Source organism: Acanthopagrus latus, chromosome 9 (assembly GCF_904848185.1).
Source record: "Acanthopagrus latus isolate v.2019 chromosome 9, fAcaLat1.1, whole genome shotgun sequence".
NCBI classification, from domain to species: Eukaryota; Metazoa; Chordata; class Actinopteri; order Spariformes; family Sparidae; genus Acanthopagrus; species Acanthopagrus latus.
The window spans coordinates 17,010,936-17,029,490 of NC_051047.1; the positions used below are offsets into that span (position 1 = coordinate 17,010,936).

The window sequence follows — 18,555 nt, forward strand, 5'->3', positions numbered from 1 at the left end:
GTTAGGAGAGATCATTTCAACATGCAGTCAGGAGTCCTGCCTTTAACCTTTTAATGGCTTCATTTACACCCACGATGTGAATATTTCACATTTACACTGAATTCTGTGGCAAAAATATGAATTTTTATAGCCGATTCACACAACTGGAAGGTCACATATAATTCAAGAGGCTGAGTATCAAACTATATTTATTGTATACAGTATAGGGACAACAAATAATGTACAAAAAAAGTGGAATATCTGCCAATGTGAACTTTTAAAATGAAGGCAGACATTCTTATAAAACAAGATTTCTACCAACACACAAGAGTCAACACAAACTAAGCATCTGTGGATAATGGTTGGATAGGTTGATGGACAAATCGACATCACAGCATTGACTCAATGTTTGTTTATACAGTGATGTACGAAGTATATATAAACATAGATGAGCTCACTCAATATCTGCACTGGTAAAAGGTGAATTATATTTTATTGTAAGTCCTGAAAAGGTTGAAAGAAAATTAATTTACACATCAAGAGAAGTTCTCCTGCTGTGCAACCACAAAGACCACTGATACAGTCGCAGTAAACCCTTAACATCAATGTATATATTAACCAAACCCTGTCATAAAAAGAACACTATTCATTTAGCTTTTTGGTCCAAAAACATTGCTGTACTTTATTTTCCATTCAGTCAAATCTGCATTGAGGGTGACAGTATTGAGGTAAACCATCCATATGGATCTTTATCCACATTTTTCTTAGCAAATGTTGAAGGTAAAATGGGCATGATACAACAAAGTCATTAACTGTTTATCAAACAAAAGAGACAGCTAAAATGTACATTAGAAAAATGGCATAGCGCCTTTAGCATCTATGGAGAGAAACCACAAGCTCCTTTCCAGCAGTTTTCCACATAGCAATCAATCAAGTACATGAATTAAAACTAGTTGAACCCATCCTGAATTTCAATGTTTACAACAATCTGGAAAAGTTAAACAAAAAGAAAACAAAAAAAGATTTTGGCATGTAGTTCAGCTTATGGTTTATGAGACATGCAGGAGGTCATCTCAACAACAAAAGAACAGCAAGTTTTTTTCATTATGAGCCAAATCTGAGCTGAGATGTGTCCCTGCCTTGGACAATTTCAAAATCATCCATTTATCTAAAACATGTCTTTAAAAAAGTTACCCTGCATCTCAAAGTTAGGATTTGGCCCCAAATGAAGAAAAAAAACGAACTCCTACTACTCTCTTTTATGTTGTGAGGAGCCTGACGTTTAGCCAAGCACAGTGGGGAAAAAAAGAACGAAGTAAAAACAGAAATAAACAATTACAACATAGAAAGAAAAAAAAAAAGGTGTGGATGTTCTTCAAAGAGTCCACGTCCCACTTAAGAAAAGACTCCTCCCGTCTGTTGTTGAAATACATCAATAGTGTCCTCGTCCTCCATCTCCAGCTGGAACCAAAATAACAAAATTACACATTAGTAATTCAAAAGCACAGATAAGATTCATTCCACAGCAAATGTAAAGGCTTTTTTTCTCATGGAGGCAGAGCCAGGTATGAAGCCCTCAATGTGTCTTCAACAGGGCATTTCACCATAAACTGTCCCACCATCTATAATCATTTCCACACAGATTAAACAAATACAATCTGTAATAAACATTCATCCAGTTTAAAGAAATGTGCAATTTGGGCAAAATACCCTTAATCATATACCCTTTCAATGCAATAAAGTCTCAACCATGCAAGATGCAGTCACAAAACATAACAAGCATGTAGTTGACACCTAATGTGCAATGAGATGCTGTATAATCATATCTCCAAATGCCATGCTGTGAATATTTTATTTATTTATTTTTATTTTATTTTATTTTATTTTATTTTATTTATATATATATATATATATATATATATATATATATATATATATATATATATATATATATATATATATATATATATATATATATATATATATATATATATATAAAAATAAATAAATAAATAAACTGTCACAAATGTGAAAATGCTACATATAACAACATCTCAATCACAATGACCAGGCCCAAAACAAAATTCACATCTGCTGCAGTGGGGTAGTTGACGCAAATGCACAGTGAACGCATGATGTAAAATTGCTTATCGTTTGTGTCTCACAGCTGATTCGATTAAATTTGTTGTTGTATGCAAGTAACCAGACCACATTAATCTCATCCATAGTCATGGGCAGGAACATCAACATGTATCTTAGCTAGTGTTTTCCCATCACTAAAACAAACTGATCAGTAAATATTCATCTCCATGACTCGACCCCATGAGTCCAGCGGTCACCAACCTGTGCAGGTGTGTCGGTTTCATTTATTGGCTGTCCATCAAACCTAAACCTTATCTGACGAATTGACAATCCCTGTGAAGGAAAGGACAGACAGAAAGCATAAGTTAGATTTTGCATCCAGTTAATTCTCAACAAATCAATTTAATGACAGTTGCTTGATCTGATATACTGTTGTTAGTCGTCACATCATCACACACAGGACATTAAAATGGTTCATGTTTGAGACATTTGGAATAAACTTACCTGTCTTTCGCAGTATGCTTTCATTAGTTTGCTGAGCGGGGTATGCCTTTTTATTTTGAACTGTACCACTGAGCCATCCTGACCAGCTACCTTGAGGTTGATGTGGTCGTTCTCCGTCTTCACTCCTTCCTGCAACAACAACAAAAAATAAATGAATAAAACCGTCAACATACCGGCGTTCAGCATCGACCTGGGGTCAGATCATCTGCAGGCTGTCGACCACCTCAGTGTGTCGGTGGCTCCTTGTACCGACAGGAGTGATACCAACTTCATCATGCAATCTGCGGCGAATGAATCCAGCCCCTTAACCACACATGTTCACATGCACAGCGGAGGCGAGAAAGACGCAGATGAATGTGCATTGTAAAAGGTAAGGAGGAGGCATTAATGAAGACGCTTCTCTTCCTGTTTTAAACACCGTCTGTTACTACAAGCAAACGCCGACGCACCGACGTGATCAGCACCAGGTCGCGTTGATGTGAACACCGGTTACAGTTAACTTGGCGTTAAAACTTCAACTTAACCAGCCGGGGAGCTAACTTAAGTTAGCTTTCATTAATAAGAGGAGGCTGGTCTGGAAGGTGGGCTTCACCAGCCAAACACACCGCGCACACACAGTCCTCTGGGCTCTTCCCAGGGTTAGCATAGCAAGCTAGCCCGTGCTCAAACTGGCGCAGAAAGCCACAATGGCGCAAATGAGAGGAAAACAACCATTCATTTCACTCGCCATCTCCTAAACCGACGTTGGCTAACCTATCTCAATTTGACGGTGAACCATATGCCAGCAGGAGTGGATGTTGATATCTGTGGTTCGGTGCAAACCCTGAAGTATGCGCCTAAAACCAAAAAGATCCGCAAATTGGTCAACCTTTGTTTTCTGCCTCGACCCGCTCAAATGCGGTGTGTGCAGCCTGGGGACGGGGCTAGCTTAGCAGCCCGTGCTAACGTTAAACTAGCAACCGGCTTTAACGAGCAAACATGACATTCACGGTAGAGAAACGCAGTACTGACCTTTGGCTTTTCTTCAGACATTGTGCTGTTTTCCCAGGGATTTCTTTAAGCGTGGAGACAGGCTGCTAGCTGTGCGGCGGGTTATCAGCTCCTCCGGCTCTCTCCTTTGCTCCAGGAGCGCGCACTCACATTTAAAATGCCATTCGACCAAAACGGTCACGTGGTCCGCTCTTTACTCGGGGCCGCGGATACGTGTGCGCGCAGGGATGATTTGCGCGTGCACGCGAGATAGGTAAAACAAAAGGGGCCCAACTGCAAAGCAGGCCAGGGGAAACTCATGAGCTGTAAACTGAAAACACAAACAGTCAAGCAACTAATCTCAAACTGCACCTCAGTGGGGGACAGACGCACAACAAACCGACCACAAATATTATGGTTATAATATGACCATGACCAAACAAAACAAACAGTATATGTGTGGGATAATGTGGGATATGTTAGCAATGGTATGATGTTGTCCACAATTTTGATATAATGTCCAGGTAACTTCATACCTTAACATCATATGTCACATATATTTTGTTCTTGCTAACTATTGAGTGTAAAGAAAGTAACAGTGCTAACTTAAAACCACGGTCTGCAATTATGTATTTGTGTTGCACAGATATCCTCTGAAGTTAGCATGCTAACCAGCTAGCAGTATTCCCAAAGAGCTAACTGAGCTAGCCAATAAGGAGCCATGTTTGCTCTGAACTACACTTGTGATGTTTGTCAATCTAAAAGATAGATAAAAGCCATTAAGGTCACAGTTTGTCATAAAGCTAATGAAATACAAGACTGTGATAATATGAAATTATAAAGACTACACAAACAGATGTTGCACTGGGGATGTTGTCTCATTTAACAGTCAGCAAAACCTGTAAATTAAACTTTGTAGAGCTGGTCACATAATTTTAAGTTTTCACATAACTGCAGTTGTCTATTTGACCAGCTTTATAGTTATTTGCACCTTTTTCTGTGCCAAGGCCACGGCCATGTTGTCGTTGGTGATGCATGTTAGAGGAAGACTAGTTCACCGAGCAGTTTAAAACAAAACTTGATGGTAATTTACTTTATAAATGACATAAAACAAAATAAATACCATGATGACAACCTTCACTTTGTTCTCTTCACAGCCACTGGATATAAGCCAGATTTCTTTCCCACAGTGGTTTGACTATTGAAAACTAAAGATGTGGGGCATTGTCTCAATATGTGGGACACAGGGACAAAGGATAAGAATGATGTGCAGTCCAACCTTAAGTGGGACACCTGGTCACCAAAAACGGTAACCATTTTTATCCACAAAAAAAAACAAAAAACAGAATATTTCATATGAACTAAAATCTAGTCTTAAGGATTTTTGTGTAAGGCTAATACAATTATTTTTTTAAAAATTTACTTATGTACTATTGGCCCTCAGTTATACATTATATAGATGTGGAATTAGAGATTATTTGTATTGTTTGGTTGACTGTGTGTTTTATCTGCTTCCCCACAGTAATCAAAGGGCTGGGCCAAGATGACTATAATGCTTCAACAGCAAATTATTCTCAGGAACTGCATCATGCATGGAGTACTTCCTTTTTATGAGGGTGATGAGAGGTTGTATAGGACGTGTGATTAGGGATGAAAAGTATTGCTGCAAATGACAGTGTGAGGTGGAGGACTGAATTGATTGTGTAATGAGTTTCGTTCTTTATTCTCCCAAAAGCCTGTTTGCATTTCTGCTGACCCCTCATGTTGCTGTCTTTGTGTTTGGGTGGGTTGGGGATGTCGTGTGTTTGGGAATTGATGTACAATTAAAGAACAAAAAACAAAAAATCTTAGCCATTTAATATTAAATTGGTCACAATTTGTTTTTATCAACAGCTGCACAAAAATCACAATGTCTCATACGTAGTTCAAGAACACACTTCTCTTTTACCCGAGAAAGTTTGTGATTCTGATACTTTATCAGCAGATGGAATAGAAAACTGTAAAATGTTACATGTTGTAAATGATTTTTTACACAAAATAAATGTTGTACCTTAGGCATCAATTGCAATCAGTAAAACGGTGTGCATGAAAAATATTTTATAAAAATTAAACTGTTATTATAAAAGAAGCACCACATGTACTTATCTGAAGCTGTTGAAATCCAACAATTCTGCATTTTATGCACGAAACAAATGAAAATAAAACAATCATCACAAACAACATCATGGTGGGCAAAATGTTTTTGCAGTTGTGCCCTGACATCTAGTTTCCCGTATGGACAGTGAAACAAGTTAACTGAATGGATTTTTAATCACTGACATCAGAATGAAGCATAAAAAATATTAATCTAGTATAAAGCGGAGAGGAATGTGAAAAACAAGAACAAAACATTAGGTGAAGCGATCACCTTCAAAACATATAGTATCATAATCATTTCAGAGCATCTTTCACTAACACTGAAGTCCAATCAGATAATCACAGTTTATCTTATGCTACATTTATATCACGTATGACATCAGTGAGATCATTTTAAGGGATTTTTTTAAAGGAATATCATCTGGGATTCTTCTTAATGATCGTCCATTCGGGCGTATGGATTTCCCTTTGCCAGACCTGAAAGAACAATGGAAAGATTAACATTTTAAATTGTGAAATTAACATTGTGGTCAGAAAATGTGTAATTTAATGTGCATCAGTAAACAAAGTAAATGTTCTCCAGTAGATGGCGCTACTGAACCAAATCTGTTGTTCTTATGTTGCTTTTTTCCCCTCTTTATTGTCAAAGACTCCTTTGTTGTTCCCTTGATTCATCATTAACATACCTCTTTATTAATCTTATTAAGTCTTATGTTTCCCTCAACCTGCCTTTTGCGCTGTCATTAATTCAACTGTTTCATCACTGTGCATGTAAACACAGCTTTAATGAATGCAAGCATCTTTGACATTCCACATTTCCATGTATTAACCCACTCACACGAGTCGAACAAGAAATGTGTCTCACCATATTTCGTCCTGATTTCATCATGTCTCAGCTGCATTTCTGTTCTCCTGTTGGGGTTGAAACAAAGACAAATTGTCAAGACGACAGAGAACACTGGTCGCACCCACGACTACAGTGTCTGAATCCACGATGGCACATGCCAAAACCAGAGTTTCATGTTTAAAATGACAATGAAAACTCATCATTTGTCATTTACAGAATGATGAATGATCAATGAAATAACATTTACACTAATAGAACTACATTGTAATGTTAAAACAGTTCAACAGTGTTTTTCTTTCTGCACATTTTAGAGAATAAACTTTGATCAAAATAAATGTTTATCTGCATGTTGAAGAGTGCAGACAGAGTGAAAGAGAATTTTTATGGTTATATTCTTTACTGAGTGACAGAATAAGTGTAGTTAAATTGGTAACTGACTTCTCTTTCTGACGAGCCTTCCTCATACGGGTCTGTCGTTCCAGCTTTGCGTCTTCTCTCTTGTTCCTGGAATATGACAACATTAAATGTTTTTTTATTATTATTGTATAATGTATCATATCAGTAATCAGAATAGTAATGTTTTTGTACATAATAGATTACATTGCAATATGAATGGCAATAGTAATACATCAGTCAGTCAATGAATCAGTCCAAGAATTGATTAGTATGACCAAAAACATCAGCGTCTCCTCTTCATCCAACACCCATTGTCAAATTAACTAGCTCAATAAAAATAGCAATGTTACTTTCAGAGCTAAACCACAGTTACAAATTCTGGCAGGCTTTAGGAGACAGCGGTATCAGCCTCGCCTCGCACAAAAACAGCCCATTGTGTTTCCCCCTCGTCCTCCTCCTTCCATGTTGATCCAGATTTCACAGCAAACGCTCGACGAGACTCAATGCCGCTTACCCGACTTTCTCACACTTGCAGCAGCAGAGGCAGCAAACAAAAGCGCCGATAATGATGACGCCAGCCACCACTGACACGGTGATGATCAAAATCTGGAAGTTAACTGGAAATCACAAAGAAAGAGGAAACAATGCGATTCAGTTAAAGTTTAAATGTGTCATATCCTGTGGAACAGAAACCAAATGTGTTACCTCTTTTTAAACCTAAACCAGCTAAAGCATCTAATGACTTTATCTAAAGTCCTACACGATAAGGCTTTAATTAACTAGTTTAAAACATTATTTTCAGTTCATTAATGTACAGACCCATTTTGGAAAGTCCTCCTAGTCAAATGTTGCTTTAGAACTCAGTGTTTGTTATTAGTGCAAACAACACTGCTTAACTTTTCTACTTTTCAACATCCAAGCCATAATATCAACATTGTTAAAGATGGAATATGTAAGAATTGTTAGCTCAGTTAGTCACGCAGCTAGCCGGAGAGTAGTTGTTCACACCGCTGGCTCAGGAACTTTACTCCACTGGAAGAAAACAGGATAAATATTGCACCTTTAACCTTTGGTATTTTTGCTTGAAAACTAAGAGCAGCTATCTCTGCTAACTGTATTCTGTTCATGACTGTAGCTGCAGATAGCTATTTAGCACAGTTAGCCATGCAGCTAGCCAGGGAGAATGTGTTTACACTCCTAGCTTAGGATCTTTGGACCACTGGAGGAAAGAGGTTTTCAGGACCAGAGCTATTATTAGCATGCTAACTTCAGTAGATATCTCTACAACAGGGTATATGTGGACCGTTAACCTTTTAGATAACATTTTATTCAAATTTGAATGTTTTCTGAGTGTTTCATTACATTTAGACTAGTCAACTAGTCTAAGTTTAAACGTGTTATTAACAATTCACTTGATCGCAACACAAAGTCTTCAAATTACTCTTTCTTATGTGACTAAAACTTTCACTTCATCCGGTAATAAAGAAAGCAGCATCACAATTGAGAAGCTATAATGGATTTTTTTTAAAATTTTTGCTTGAAAACTATGAGTAGCTATCGCTGCTTACTGTATACTGTTTATGATTATAGCTCCAGGTAGCTTGTTAGCACAGTTAACCGGGCAGCTAGCTGGAAATTAGGTGTTTACAATCCTGGCTCGGGACCTTTAGACCACTTTTCTGAGTGTTATCTTTCTTTTAGACCAGTTGACTGATCTAAATTTTAACTTGTAACTCACAGATTATGACATGAGGTGTTTAAATGGCTCTTTTTTGTGCGACTTACATGCCAAAACTTTAAAGTATTCACTTTATTCTCCAGTTAGAAAGAAGAGCATTATGACAGAGAAGCTGTAACTAGATAACTAAGAGAAGCTAACTGTGTGCTGTTTATGACTGTATCTACCGCTAGCTTGTTAGCACAGTTAGCCAACACAAGACATATTGCCCCTTTAACCTTTTAGAAACATTTTCACTCAATTTTTAATTGTTTTCTGTGCGTTTTCCCAATTTTGACCAGTGGACTTACTCTTAGCTTGAGGTTAAAGGTGCAATAAGTCTTGTGTTGGAGAGATAGAAGAAAGAAAAGCAGCCCCACAATCGAGAAGCCGCAACTAGATAATATCATGGTAATGTTTTTTTGCTTGAAAACCAACTCAAGTCATTAATTAATTGCTTATCAGGGGACTTGTTTCAGCTTCTTGAATCAAAATAATTGCCATTTCATTAAAAACAAAATATATTTGACCCAGATTTGATTGTTATCTGGGGCCTATCTCACCCCAACACACCCCCCACCGGGCGTCGTTCAGGGGACAGACACTCCTGGGGGGCAGGATCTTTCCCACTGGGTAGTCGAGGCATAGTTTGGTTGGTTCGCACCACAAACACTGTAACAACAACAAAAAAAACAGCAACAAACACAGTGCTTAGTGTCTTGTCTTTGGTATAGTCACAGCTCAGTCACAGAACTAGAGACTGTTGCAGTGTTTGACTTACTGCCACATTCTGCAGACAGTCAGAACAGGAGGTGTTGGATTTCAGGGCACAAGGAACTGAAACACAGAGAGATTGAGGTGTGTTATACTGGAGGTTGGTGCACTTATGTGCAGGAGAAGACATAAAATAATAAAATCCAGCTGGAGGTTGAATTTTTCTGCCCACAGTGGACAAATCAGCAGTCCTTGCAACAACAAAGTCCACAGTGACTCACACACTTTGCTCCAAGAGAAACAGAGCGAAGTTGCTTCTATACAACTTCTTACCATGAATAATACGATTATCTTTGTTCATATGATCGGCGAAAATCCTGTTCTGCTGCCGTCATGTGACAAACCTCCTGACTTGACTCCGGCCGGACAAAAAACAAAGCACAACAGAGAAAGTTTAAAAAAAACAAAAAAAAACAGAAGAAGCAGAGGAAACTCACCCGGAGCAGGAGAAGGAGTCTGCGCCTCTGAGCTCAGCAGAACACCGCAGAAAGTGAACACGAACACACGCAGCGAGGCTCCGCAAACTCCCGACATCGTGAGGCGAGCTGAGACCATCGACTGGCGTGAGGAAGAGGAACAAACTAACGTGTGTGTGTGTGTGTGTGTGTGTGTGAGGGGAGAGAGAGAGGCTCGAGGAGGGTGGGCCCGGGGTGACCAGGGCTGACGTCATGAACTCCTGACGCTGGCGTCATGAAACAGCTGCACAGAGAAACATCTGCAGTCGTGTGAGAACGTGATCCATATATGTAGAGAACTTATTGGCTTAAATGAATGGTTAATGACTCGTAAACTATTTTATTAATTCCCCACTCAACGTTTGCATGTTTTCAATGCAGACATCAGTAATATAATTTTTTTTAGATAACTATTTTAGACAATTAGATACTTTTTTAGAAATCCTGCTGACAGCTCATTAGATTTAAAGAAACTGAATTAAACAACTGTAATGTAACTCTAGTAGCTGGTCAATAAAACATTTCATACACATTTCAATGTTTTTTGCTGAAACTTTAAAGGGCCTCTGTAAACTTGGTACATTTCCTGTAAAAAATAATGGATATTTAATGGTTACTTACACTAAAAGATTTTTTTATATATATTTACATTAAACATGTAAACACAGTTTGGTTTTGTAATTGTGTTTCTATCATGCCTCTTTGAAAAATACAGGAAACTTTTGTGAAATAAAAATGACAAATTCTGTAAGATTTCTGTCTTTCGTGTTTCCTTTCTTTTTACAGCGCGCTGAATCTTTCACATGTGCAACAGATCCAACTGAGTCTGGTCTAATCAGGCACAATAAGTGGAAACACCTGTGTCTGTGTACAATGTATTTACTGCTGTGTGACCTCAGGCATAACAATGCACCCTGTAGATGCAGAGCTTTAAACTGGGAACGCATTCATTTTGTTGTTTTATTTTTAGTGTTTCCATTTAATTCACAAAAAAAATAAAGTGGCGTGCAGGTGGAGAAACGGGTGCATTTCTTGCTTTGGTTGCTCGAAGTAAGACTGTAAGGTATCAGCTGTCTCACTGTGGTGACCTCTCAGCTTAGTTACTGCACGAACCATTTCAAAGACCAGAGTGTGACACAATAATCAAACAGGACAGCTCTTTGAAATACAATAATTTATTAAAGCATCTTTAAATTCTGATATAAAACATTTTTCTGATTTTTTTTTTTTTTCCTTTCTTCAAAACAATCAGAAACCTCAGAAATACAGTCATCGTCAATGGCAAGATCAGTCTCTGGTGTGGCCGCCGGCAGCTGACCAGATCGCCTAAGTGAGTAACAATTGGAGAGCGATGATGGAAGACAGTGATGCAATGTGAGGTAAATACTAAGCTTGTTATGTTTGGACCTTATCATGAACTATACTGTAAGTCGACTGGCACAGACTCCTTTGTGTTCATTTACAGTGGAGGAGCGGACATAGCAAAGATAATACAAGGAACTGAGGGTGTTGGGTTTTGACGGCAACACGCTTCGATAAATTTATGATGACAGAAGAGCTCAGAAACTGGGCACAAAATGGAGAAAACCAACGCTACGTTATGAACAACTTGATTTCTTTTGGATCTGCAATTCTGTGTCCCTGAATGCACAAATAATAGAAAAGTCCTGGGACAACTGCATCAGTACATTTCCAGCACACTGTTCACCACACTCATATCGCTCCACCCACTGATACTTCAATAAATAAATACCCGACCCTCACGTGGCCTCTGACATCGCTGCAGGAGAACAATCTTTCAGACACAGATGCACTAAATAAGAAATATCCTGCTTTTTTTTTCTCAACATCAGTTTTAGCTACAAACACATCGATACAACGGCTCAACACGAAGCATTCATTCTGGTAGAGAAGCACAAACAGCTTGACTGATTTTAGTAATTAATGCTTTTTGAGATAATACTTGACTGCAGTGGTTACAGACGTCGCCTCTCCAAGGATGCAGTGGCTATTCGTGTTTGAATTTTTTTTTGTTTGTTGCATTTATTTGACTTGTAAGAGGCAAACGCACCAGTGGAAGCCGTAACTACCACTGACAAAGGGCACTGAAATCCCCAAAATTTATATTCCATTCCTGAAAGGCTGCAACTGAATCGTTTAGTCCAGGATACTTAGAATACAATTTAAATAAGGCAAGATGAAGGTGGAAATCTCCCTGGGACAGTTATATTACACATTAACCTGAGGGAATCTCCATCCAGGAGAACATTCATTAAAATGGGGAGCAATATCTAGAGAGTTAACTCTTGATTAAAGGTTTGTTTGCTGCTGCAACTCATTTTTTTAAACTAATTTTAAAGAAATTGAGTCGTAACAATAAGTCATAATTCAGATGTAATATTGTGAGGGTTTGGTAGAAAAGAGAGCAAGCTCCGACTTGTTAATCTGGATATTTAAAAAGAAAAAAAAAAACATGAAAGAAACCTGAAGTATATTTCAAGTAGGATGTGAGAAATGATCAGTGTAACTATAACGAATGTGAGAATCATGTTTGGAGACTAAATGGAAGGAAGCAAAACTCGGGGCTTTAAAGCTTAAGATGGTGCAGATGATTCAACGTTCCTGCTTTGCTGCCACAACAAAAACCTGCGTCTCCACGGAAAAGACTTTCCTCCTGGATGGAGTTTGTCTGCATTAGAAGTCGAAAGCTCTGAAACGAAATGTCTGTCCAGGTGTTTTGATCCCCTTTCTGCGTCCTCGATCCACGCCTGCTTGTTTTCCATCAGGTGAACTGTGGCTGAGTCCAGTTTAATGCCCTCTGTCGAGTCAATCACCTGATCCAGTTGCTTCCATAGCTGGACACAGACTTCACACTGCAGCGCTTCTTCACGATCATGTTTATGTAGGCTTTCATGATCTTTGTGATCTCTCCGACCTGGAGAGGTGTACAGATGAAACACACGATCAGCAAGAAGAGAAGATAAACAGACACATATACATCTTTTTTTAGAAGCAAATTTAAGTAAAAAACACTCCAGTGTTAGGAAGAAATTGGCTTATGTCTTGAACATTTGGTTGAATTTTATTTACAGTTTTACTGACAAAACTTGCTGTGTGTCCATTAATCTATGAAGACCTGCCACTGAAAGTCTATTACCTGAGGCACGGTTTAAACACACCTCCTAAAGCAGTGGTGTCAAACTGATCCAATAAAGGGCCATGTGGCTGCAGGTTTTCATTCCAACCAAGCAAGAACACACCTGATTTGGATCAGCCAACCAATCAGCCAGCCAAGCAAGAACACACCTGATTTGGATCAGGTGTGTTCTTGCTTGGTTGGAATGAAAACCTGCAGCCACATGGCCCTTTACTGGATCAGTTTGACACCACTGTCCTAAAGCCTGAGGGTTTTCTGAAAAATGTGACAGAATCGCCAACGTTCACCAAGACCTTTATTTCTCAGCCTCTGGAGCAGATAGAGCTCAAGACTGCGGCTTTAATTTGAATTTATTGCCCTTTGCTCTACTGTTCATTAAAGAACTACAGAGTATTTCTTCACCCGCTGAAAAGACCAAATTCTGCTTCCACTCATGACAGAAGACATGACGTACCTGCGGCGTGTCAAAGAACATTTCCCTCTCGTCCACAGTGATCTTGTAGGTGCAGGGCTGCGGAGCGCCAAAGAAAATGATGTGCTCGTACGGGAAGGTCTCCAGAGGTTTGGGCTCGCCTCGCTTGTAGACGGACACGTTTTCAGCGCTCACACTCAGCCAGAGATCGTGAGGGAAGCCTCCTTCTTTGCACTGGAAAGAAACAAGGACAGGAAAACATGAAGATCCCTCAGTGTGTGCAGTGAATGATCATTTTTACTATCAAATAATCTGCTGATTATTTTCTTGTTTAATCTTTCAGTCCACAAAATATATTAAAAAAAATGTCTATAATACCTCGACATCAAACAGTGTGGATCCATATCCGGGCCACTCCTTGATGATGGTCATGTATTTGAGCATGGCCTGATGCTGGTCCAGACCCTTGAGGCGGGACCACTTCTCCACGATGCTCGCCCTGGTGGCAGACATCTCCTCCTTCACCCACATCTCCAACATCTGCTCCTCCTCCATGCGCTGCTTCTTCATTGAGCCCGTCTTCAGCCCCCGTCGCAGGGTCCCGTCCAGGAAGCTGGTCCTCCGACGCTCCAGAGTTTGGCCTGAGCCCGAGGCTCCGCCCACCTTGGTAAACTGGAGAATGCGGCTGCGCAGGCGGCCCACGGGGTAGACGTTCTCCAGACTCCAGGTGACTCGAGCTTTGTCGCCATATAGGAACTGAAGGCGCAGCGCGGCGAGGTGCTGCAGGGTCTCTTCTCGGGCAGGGAAATGGCCCCGGGTCAAGCTCTCATGGGCCTGAACGGACGGGACATCATCTTAGCACCAGCTCATCAAAAAGACTCTGAATTAACAGTAACGGACAGAGTAAAACATACCTGCTCAAACATGAAGGCAAACTCCACTCCTTCTTTAGGCATGCTCTCCACATCCAGGAAGCAGTAGAGTTTAAAATAGAGTTTCCACTGGCCGTCCTCCTCACCCTCCTCACTGCCAGCCAGTCTGAAGGGACAGACACAAGCCTCACTTACATCTCTGTGCTTTGGTCCTTTCTTATCATCATAAACAGGCATAGGTGAAGATTTCAGAGGGACAGCGGAGGACACGCCCCCCCCCAATATTTAGAACACGCGCATTTCTAATGAAAACATGAAAATAGCAGGAAACTTTAATTTGGAAGAACCACTAGAACATGACTCACAAACTGCTGCCCCCTATTTGTTTGGAGTGACCATTTGAATGTGGCTGATTCTTACGTATTGCACCTTTCAGGTAATGTTTTGGTAATGACTAAAATGTATTGTATTCTTGTTTTCAGTCAGCGTCATTAAAGATTCCCTGTGGAGTTTTCCTGTAAACAAAGTTCCCGCTGTTTAATGTCAGCGTTGCTCACCAAAACACATTCTGCGTATCCTTGTAACAGACAACAACACTTGTGGCCAAAAACTCCACAGGGTACCTTTAACATAGCTGAGATGTATATCGTTACTAAATGTGTGATGTTTTGAATGTACACAATACAATATTGACTTATTTAAATATTTTGTATATTTCTGACCTAAGACTAAATCATGCCTACATGTGTGTTGACAGCATGAAATGATGCTGCTCTACAGGAGAGTAAATATTCAAAAGCAGTACAGAATATGTGAGAGCCTTATTGCATTTTAAATTTCAGAATTATTATATATAGCTGTAGCATGAATAGCCTACCTTTCAAATTTAGCCAAAACATCAGCCACAAGCACCCTGCTCTCCACAGCTCTGTCAATGGTGTTGTTGTGTTCGAAGAGTGCAAACATATTCCTGCTGTCTTCCATCGCCAGACCTCGGATCAGCTTCTCCACCACCTGAGCAAAACACGCACAAGATCACAAGTTTGTATCAGAAGAAGGCAAACTGTCAAATTTAGGTAATTCTTCCAGAGGAACGTTTGAAGCAGCATGTGTGGTGTTGACTTCAGCTCGCTCACCTCTCCAGCGGTGGTGTGTGAGTTGATGGAGATCTTGCAGGAGCCTCCTCCGTGGCAGTAGACTGTGGTGGTCATTTCCTGTCTGGTGAGCAGTGCCATGATTTCCTCCTGAGAGGGAACAAACTCCCTGGTCTTGGTCTTCTTCAGAGACTCGCCAATGAAATGGGCGAACATTTCTATCTCTGTACCGGGGTACAGCTCCTTAACCCTGCAAAGAGATAAAGAGAAGAAGACAGTGAAGTAGTTTTAACCAGCTGTCACGTGTGACCACAGGATTGTTATGAATCTAATGGAACAACATTAAATATACACTGCACCTTTTGAGGTGAAACTTGAGGTAGCGTAGGATGCCTCGGCTGGGCAGGAAGGTGCAGCTCATACAGGTCAGGAGGTGCCAGTGGGCGCGGTTGGCAGGACTGTTGGGGTGTGGGACGTGATTGGTTTGTTTGATCAGCTGACAGTAAACCTCATCTCTCAACGACCTCAAGTCCTGACAAGTCTGCAGGATTCCCTGGATGATTGGGACGGGATCCGACACTGCCTCCATCTCCTGCAGCGAGTTGAAAATTTTCACGGCTTCGTCCTGCAGGCTGGTGTAACCCTTCTCCTTTTGCACTAGAGGAGACAGACAGAGAGGGGATTTTCAAAACAGCCTCTTTATTTTATACCTGCACTAACAGGTGATTGTATAAATCACATTAGAGAACGTTTAAACTACAGTGCCAGTGTGTCACTTCGAGGTTTGAGGACGACTGAACCTTTGAGTTTGGCATTACGGCCATTGCCATCTTGGCTTTTTGGGGCCATAACTGACAATATTTGGGTGAGAGTGTGGAGCCTGGGGGGATATCCTGACTGGATCTGACTGACAGACAGAGGACACGCCTAGGTAGCTACTTGTCAATCATAATCTAATCACCTGTTTTACCCTAAATGGGACCATAATTTACCAGAAGAATGTCACGCCGTGTTGAAGAAGACTTGAATCAAGCGATGGAGACTAAAAACATCAGGGAACTGAGGGAACTGAGGTACTAAATCAAGTGAGAAGTGGGGTTATTCTCCATAACCTTCAGGAAAATTGGATTTCTTCTTGCATCCAGCATTAATGCCCTAAATTGGCTTTACTTTTGAGACATGGAATCCCTGTTCTTGAAATCTATGATCACTCTAGAAACGTCCTCATCTGTTTCGATACTGCCATAATTCTTAACGTTTTCCAATGAAAATGACGAGACCTGTTTTTTTAAACAGCCCAAATCAATTTATTGGCAGATCCAGATTGTATCCACATTGATGAAAGGTAGTAGGATTTTTGCAGGAGGTTTGAAATGCGAACCAAATCAGATTTTTACAGATGTGTCTCAGTCCAGATGCTCCAGAGTGACGAAAGTCTATCAGAGCAGCTGAGCTGAAGCTGTGCTGCTACCAGCAGAAGATAACACAGAACAGTCTATAACACAGTCACGCTGAAATATACTCTCTGCTCCGTGACTTTTCTGACGGTGGAGATGATGGATCTCCATTTCTCACGCTCATGTGTAGTTACCGACGCCTACATCAGGACCGCAGCAGCCTGTGTAGACATGTTGCCGATGTCTGGACCCAAAGACCCGATCCTTTGCAAATAATATTGCAAAGGCTCTGTCCAAAAGATCTGATTTGAGAAGCAATTCAGATTTGCCTGCAGTCTGAACAAGGCTTAATCAATGAATGACAATATGACGTCTCGAGATACATTTTAGTATAAACAAATGATCTGAGTATGTGAACACAAAAAACGCTATCTCATTTTACCCAGATCAACAGAAGTCGACAGCTGCAGATCGTAACACTCACAGTGGATGCTGACATCTCCGTAGGGCAGAGGTAGAAGAGGGGAGTGCAAAGGATGCTGGGTATATCTCAGAATGGGGTTCCTCCAGTACGTCTGCTCCACAGCCTCCACATTCAAACTGCTCTCCTGTTCAGACACAGAACTGGATCAGTGATCTCAAATAGGCTGAAGTTTGTATTTAACAGAGTTAATTAAGTCAGTTTAGGAACAGTAGAGATATCAGTGGTAAAGCTGGAAACTGGCTGTATGTGAGGAAAATGGGTAAACAGAAGTATTTTGAAGCAGGTGAAGACGATCAGAAGAAGATCACGGCACACACTCAGTGAGTACAAGTACCTCACTTTACTACACTGTGTGTCCCTGCCAAGGGTTTGCATGACTGAAAAATTGGAGTTCAAATATTAATATATGTTACCGTGATTAAATGTCATACAGGATTATTGTAACAGTGAATCCTTTACTACCTTGATGTCCCTGATGAGCTGTTGTGTTGGCGTTTCAATGGGGACTTTGCTGTCTATGGCTCCCTGTATGGCATTCGCCCACCGCATGGCTTCATTCAGCATTTTGGTGTACAGACGGTAAGAGTGTTTACGTCCATGGATGATTATATTCCAGTAACCTGCAAGAAACACGGCAGAAAATAAAGCAGAGCTTAAGAACAACTTCTCGACAAGGAGCTCAGACCTGAAATAATAGTGGATGTGAAATACGGCAGCTAAGTTTAAACTCATATCAGTATATTTCTCTTGATCAAGATGATGAGAGTAATGTCGATTGGAACTGACCAGTGTCTTTGAAGACCTTTTCATCTGGCTGCACCACAGAGCAGAGGCTGTTCAGGACCAGAGTTCCCAGTTTGGAGGCGCTGCGCTCCGACGACTTGTAGTAATCCAGAGAGTTGGTGGTGAGAACAAACCATCGCTTCTTCAGCTTCAGAGACGTGCTTTTGGCTCCTGACTTCATCTCTTTATGTAGCCAGCCTGAGAGAAATCAGTTTGAGTCAAGAGAATCATATGTAGCTTTTAACACGTTTTTCTGTTCAGAATCACATCAGCCGTTTATTGAGCCATCCAGAAGTGTCCTATAGCATGAATCAACTATGCAATGACCTCGTCTGACTGACCTCTGACTAAGAACTCCTGGCCGTCAACTCTTAAGTCGCCCTTGGATTTCTGCAGCAGGCCGATCCAGTGGTGCATCTCCTCGGGCGTGTCTGTGTTGCAGTGGATCACCCGGTTAGCCGTGATGATCACAAATGAGTTTGGTCTGCGAAACAGAA

General features: G+C 40.5%; 3 protein-coding genes and 1 long non-coding RNA gene across 6 annotated transcripts in view; 1 reads left to right on the plus strand and 3 right to left on the minus strand.

Moving 5' to 3' along the window:
* Positions 1 to 170: 170 nt before the first annotated feature.
* On the minus strand, positions 171 to 3,734 carry sumo3b (small ubiquitin like modifier 3b). The gene is made up of 4 exons (XM_037109127.1): positions 3,577 to 3,734; positions 2,566 to 2,694; positions 2,323 to 2,394; positions 171 to 1,440 (listed from the first exon to the last, which is right to left on the minus strand). The coding sequence occupies exons 1-4, from the start codon at positions 3,595 to 3,597 to the stop codon at positions 1,375 to 1,377; spliced, it is 288 nt and encodes a 95-aa protein (XP_036965022.1). The 5' UTR covers positions 3,598 to 3,734; the 3' UTR covers positions 171 to 1,374.
* Positions 2,961 to 5,256, plus strand: LOC119025513. 2 transcript variants are annotated; one of them, XR_005076838.1, is made up of 3 exons: positions 2,961 to 3,146; positions 4,692 to 4,843; positions 5,057 to 5,256. It is a non-coding gene; the product is annotated as an uncharacterized LOC119025513 (long non-coding RNA). The 2 variants fall into 2 exon arrangements; XR_005076839.1 differs by lacking the exon at positions 2,961 to 3,146 and adding an exon at positions 3,877 to 4,058.
* A 118-nt stretch (positions 5,257 to 5,374) lies between these two features.
* On the minus strand, positions 5,375 to 10,034 carry pttg1ipb (PTTG1 interacting protein b). Its single transcript, XM_037109126.1, has 7 exons — positions 9,842 to 10,034; positions 9,412 to 9,467; positions 9,194 to 9,302; positions 7,428 to 7,530; positions 6,956 to 7,021; positions 6,536 to 6,582; positions 5,375 to 6,147 (listed from the first exon to the last, which is right to left on the minus strand). The coding sequence occupies exons 1-7, from the start codon at positions 9,957 to 9,959 to the stop codon at positions 6,104 to 6,106; spliced, it is 543 nt and encodes a 180-aa protein (XP_036965021.1). The 5' UTR covers positions 9,960 to 10,034; the 3' UTR covers positions 5,375 to 6,103.
* Positions 10,035 to 11,467: 1,433 nt separating this feature from the next.
* The window catches only part of myo10l3 (myosin X, like 3), a 63,220-nt gene continuing 56,132 nt past the window's right edge, over positions 11,468 to 18,555 (minus strand). For both annotated transcript variants that reach the window (XM_037109124.1, XM_037109125.1), the window contains 11 exons: positions 18,400 to 18,542; positions 18,062 to 18,256; positions 17,738 to 17,895; positions 17,276 to 17,399; positions 15,754 to 16,051; positions 15,437 to 15,644; positions 15,178 to 15,314; positions 14,343 to 14,466; positions 13,807 to 14,262; positions 13,471 to 13,662; positions 11,468 to 12,794 (listed from right to left, as the gene is read on the minus strand). In XM_037109124.1, the coding sequence (XP_036965019.1) occupies positions 12,690 to 12,794; positions 13,471 to 13,662; positions 13,807 to 14,262; positions 14,343 to 14,466; positions 15,178 to 15,314; positions 15,437 to 15,644; positions 15,754 to 16,051; positions 17,276 to 17,399; positions 17,738 to 17,895; positions 18,062 to 18,256; positions 18,400 to 18,542 (2,140 nt within the window). In that variant the 3' untranslated portion in view covers positions 11,468 to 12,689. The remainder of the gene's footprint in view (positions 12,795 to 13,470; positions 13,663 to 13,806; positions 14,263 to 14,342; positions 14,467 to 15,177; positions 15,315 to 15,436; positions 15,645 to 15,753; positions 16,052 to 17,275; positions 17,400 to 17,737; positions 17,896 to 18,061; positions 18,257 to 18,399; positions 18,543 to 18,555) is intronic.